This window comes from Leptopilina boulardi, unplaced genomic scaffold, assembly GCF_019393585.1.
Source record: "Leptopilina boulardi isolate dan_hultmark-lab unplaced genomic scaffold, ZJU_Lbou_2.1 LbouV2_342, whole genome shotgun sequence".
NCBI lineage: Eukaryota > Metazoa > Arthropoda > Insecta > Hymenoptera > Figitidae > Leptopilina > Leptopilina boulardi.
The window spans coordinates 2,385,419-2,390,609 of NW_026137910.1; the positions used below are offsets into that span (position 1 = coordinate 2,385,419).

The 5,191-nt window shown below is 26.2% G+C and overlaps 1 protein-coding gene across 1 annotated transcript; it reads left to right on the top strand.

Annotated features, from left to right (window-relative positions):
- Window positions 1-618: 618 nt before the first annotated feature.
- LOC127286034 (speckle-type POZ protein B-like) lies at window positions 619-4,016 on the top strand. The gene is made up of 2 exons (XM_051312316.1): window positions 619-845; window positions 2,745-4,016. Exon 2 carries the CDS (start codon window positions 2,751-2,753, stop codon window positions 3,825-3,827), a length of 1,077 nt encoding a protein of 358 aa, XP_051168273.1. The 5' UTR covers window positions 619-845; window positions 2,745-2,750; the 3' UTR covers window positions 3,828-4,016.
- Window positions 4,017-5,191: the final 1,175 nt, after the last annotated feature.

Consider the following 5,191-nt stretch of genomic DNA (forward strand, 5'->3'; position numbering starts at 1 on the left):
ATGGGAAGTTTCACAAGAGCAGGGTGCGGTAGTTGACGAAAATAATGACAAGTGGGGACATTAGGTAATTCAAGTTGGGTGGGAGAAATCCAAAATGGCGATTAAGTGGTGCATGGTAAATTCCCTATAAGTGAAACTCTATACTCTATTTCTATATGAAATTATGAAAGTAGAATGCGCTCTGTCAATTTCTTTTGCAAGCGGTCAGAAATAAATAAATTAATAAATTAACCTTATTAATATAGGTAATGTTAATATTTTTATACTGGCAAATTATTGCAAATTTTCGCTATATTTCTTATTACATTACAAAGCAGACATGCCAATAAAAATTTAATAATTATTTTATACCTTGAAACACAATCTGACTTTTGACACGTACCATCAAATTCGAATAGGTATTTCGATTCTAACCCCACTTATTTAGTATGCGCAGACGACTAAAAATTGCCTATCGGTCAATGTTCGCGCTCGAGAAGCCACACCTCCAATTCTTTCGTAAATTTTTCCGCATACTATATACTTTTAGCAAATTAGAGCTCCTGTTTCTAGTCTTCTTGGCCGAATCACTGAGTTTGATTAACGCAAACATTCTATTTGCACTATTTTTAAAGATTCAGACTATGAAAATGGAATGTTTGACAGTAGCCAATCATAAATTCAGTGATTCGAATGTTAAAATTCATCGCTCACCGAAAACCATATAAAAGCACCTTTATGTTTTTAATTATTGTATCATTTTGCGGTTATATACTTATCCTTAATTATCTATTTTTTATAATTTTTGTTTATTTTTTTCACATATTTGGGCACACATATGCATTTTTACATACACTTTATAAAAGGTAATATTTTTTTCTTTTTTTTTGTTGAAATCTATGTATATATATATTATGCTCACCGTGGGTATAAATCGTGTATAAATATATTGTATTTTAACGAGACATAACCTCAAATTTAAAATCGTTAATTACCTATTACAAAAACAATACTATGAATTAATATAGTAATAAATAAAATATAAATGAAAATCTCTATATTTAATTATATTATTCTCTACACTGCAGATTTTTTCTGTGAAAAAAATTTTGATTATTTATAAAAGAAATTTTTAAGTGACTATTTATATATTATAGTATAAAATATATATATATATATTTTTTTAAAAATGTTTAAAATTAATATAATTATGGGGGATTTTATGTGAAGTTATCAAGGGGAAAAAACGTTTCTTTTATATCACACACGCATATCATGAGAAAATTTTTTCTATTAAATAAGAAAATAATTTTTTTTCTAGTATCAGTTACGATAGCTTTTTTGATGCTTTTTCGATTGGTAAAATATATTTAAAAATTTTGTCCAACAAAAATGATAATGGAAAATAAATTGGAATAAATTCCATGTGAGATTTTTACTAAAAAAATTTTGTTGACTTGAACAATTTTTTTTCAAAATCTTTTGAAAAATAGAAAAAAACGGATTTTTTGATTTGTTAAAAATTATAATAGTTATGATTTTTTAAATTTTAACGATGTTAGAAGCAGACGTTACTAACAGATAAAAAGTAATATTTCAATGAGTATATAAAATTTGTTCGATTTTTCTTCTATATTTTAAAAATGAAGTAGTACATATAGAGAAAATTGAAATTAAGCCAAAAAGGGACTTTTATTCTCGAAACCAAAGTGATCGATTTTTGAAATATTTTTACGAAGCTGAAGTACGCAACGTTTATGATAAACGATTTTTAAAAAAATAATTTTTTCAGGGTGTAACAAGGATTGAGAAAAAAATTCCCTTACTTTTCTCTGACATTTTTTGATTTTTCCCTGACTTTTTAATAACCATATTTCTGCTTTCTTTGGACAAAAATATGGTTACTGACATATTTAACAATAAATTAATTTTTAATGGTAGTAACAAATGGTAATAAAAACCATTCAAGTTTTTTTAAATTAAAAAATTTTTAAATTCACAAAAAATTATAATTTTTGTAGAAATTTACAGAAATTTCCCTGACTTCACTGAAAAAAAATTCTAGTTAGAATAACCAGAATTCTGGTTATTTTAACGAGAATTCTAGTTAATTCAACTATATAGAATTCTGGTTAACATAACTAGAAAGTAATGTTAAATATAGCCTAACCAGAATTTTTTTTTCAGTGTTTGAAAGAAATTTTCTGAAATTTCCTGACATTTTCCTGACCAACAAAATTCCCTGACTTTTCCCTGACCGTTAGACACCCTGTTTTTAAAAATGAAAAATTCTATAATTTATTGCCTAAAAAATTATAGAATTTTTCATTTTTAAAATTTATTTCTTTAAAAATCATTTATCATAAACTTCAGCTTCGTATTTTTTTTAATCTATTCTCTGATAAATAAAGAATTTTTCCCTTTTTATGCAAAAGTGGTGTTCTTTGCAAATATAACCTCTTCCCCCTATCATTCATTCATTAATTTTAAAAAATCATAATTTCTATAATTTTTAACAAATCAGAAAATACATATTTTCTTATTTTTCATAAACATTTTGAAACAAAAATTTTTTTAATGAAAATCTCACGTGGAATCCCCCAAATGAAAAATTTTGTTTACAAAGTATTACCATCTAATAGAACTGCATAATACTTTAATATAGAGCACGATAAGAAACAAAAAAAAATTTTTTACTTTGATCACTTCACCTGAAATCCCCATAATATATATGCATTGTAATTTTGAAAAAAAAAAAATTTTAGGCAAAAATGTCACTCAACATGAAAGGATCCGCACACAATGCAGAGAAGTATGAAGAAGATTATTTTACAGTTGGGAGAAATACTACAAAAATATCTAGCACATTGTCTGATGTTACGAAATTTAAATCTTACAAGCTAAATTGGACCATTGAAAACTATAAAAGTCTTTTAAATAAACCTCTGCAAACAATTATATCGCCAGTTTTTCCTGGAAGTTTTGAATTTGCCCAAAGACAGTGGTATATTTTAATTATATGTCTGGAAGAATTGGGTGAAAAAAAATATAAATTATTTTTAGATGGATTTGGTGGTTTCTCAAAACTTGTAAATATCAGTATTACCATCTTTCATTCTTCTTTTAAAGTGAAAAAGTTTACGACCACCTTTTCTTGGTTTAATAACGTAAAGAATTTTGATATAAAAAGATCTGAATTGACTCGAATTAACTCGAAGTCTGCTAACATTACAATCGTTTGTAAAATTTCATTTTATAAAGCTCCAACTGAATTGGAATTGCCATTTAATAGTTGTCAACAATCTAGAGATCTTTTAAAACAAATTGAAAATTCCATTCATGATGAATCACTTAAGGATATTACGTTTAAAGTGGATGATAAGAAGTTTACCGCTCACATGTTAATTCTCTCTTTGCAAAGTCCTGTTTTTGAAGCGATGTTTAAAAATAACATGTCTGAAAAACGTACATCGATTGTTGAAGTTGAAGACATTAGTGCAACGATTTTTGAAAAAATGCTTCAATTTCTTTACAACAACGAAGTGAATGACTTGAAAACATCAGCAGAGGAATTATTTTACGCCGCGGAGAAATACGACTTGAAAAACCTTAAAATAATGTGTTGTAAAAGTTTATATGAAAATTTATCTTGTATAAATGTTTTAAAAACTCTTCAATTTGCGGATATTTATTCCATTTTTGAATTAAAGGAAGCGTGCATGAAATTTTTGATATTGAATTTAGGAACCATAAGAGAAAGCAAAGAATTTTCCGAATTTGTAAAAGATAGTCCACAAATAACTACAGAAATTTTTATGATGTTGGAGTTAGAGAATAATGAGAAATAATAGAGGAAACTATTTTTTGTTCCCTTATTTATTATGTGAAAAAAAGTATTTTTTAAAAAATTGTATTAAATAACACTACTTTAAAAGTTTTTTACCAAAAATTATTTTTAGCTTAAGTATGTTAAGATAAAACGAATATATCAAATTGTAAATAATAAAATTATTTGAAAAAAATTTATTACTCCTGAAGTTATTAAGAAGAAGTTAGAAGAAGTTATTTTTATTTATCCGAAAATCTTTTTCACAGAATTTTTATTTAATCGAATATTCATGAAATATAACACTCATTTTGACGATTTTTTTTATTTATGTTTACATTGTCATTGATTGAAAGAATTCTTCCAATTTATTTTTCAATTTTAATTTTGATAGAATGTCAAAACATGGTCAAAACTTAAGGAGAAATTTCATGGGGCGAAAAATTCGCGGCGATTTGGCGATATACAAACATGCGGTAAATTAACTTAATATAATTTTCATTATATTTGTTTTGAGTTAAAATAAAATAACACGTGAAAAAACAACGTTTAATGACAAGCGCTAAAAAGCTGAAAAAATCCAGCTTTTTACAGCAACAGTCGCTACCATAACCCTAAATCTGCTTGTTTCGAATTTCCAATTTTTAAAAGTTCTGATATTTGGCAAAAATTAATTATCGATGCTTTGATAAAATTTAAATTATATTTGTATTTCTCTTCTAAATTAAGAACGGAAGCACATTTAAAATGTTAAAAATTTTTACGAAATTATTGCAAATAAGATAATATTATTTAACTCAACTGAAAGTTTTCAATTGACCAATATTTAAATATTTTTTATTTATTAATTAATACTTATTTACCAACAATAAACCTGAAAGTATAAGTAACAAAAAGAGGTTATGTTGCCATTGATGCGGCTACAATCTACAATGACGAAAACCTGGTTTTCTCCAGTATTATACGTATAATACGTCATTTATATATAATACGTAGAAAATCTTCAGCAAAGTACTTTTACCCATCTCTGATTTCAGCATTTTTATCGAATTCTCATTTAGCATATTATGAAATTGGACTAATTATCAAAGTATCTAATTGTAATGTTAACTAATGTTCATTTTTTCGATTTTGAAATTGACATAAAGTTCATTCAACCGAATGTTCAAAACGTCGAATTCTCATTTAGTCGACAATCTCGAAATAGTAAAAGTTTCCCAACTCTGACATGTGTGCATAAGTTACGAGTATAGGCCTGAGCAGAATAGAAACGTAACCGGAATAGCAATCGTAAACGGAAGAATCAGTTAGAGAAGGATAGTCATATATTGTTGTTCTTCTCTTACTAATTCTTCCGTTTGCGATTACGATTCCGGTTACGTTTCT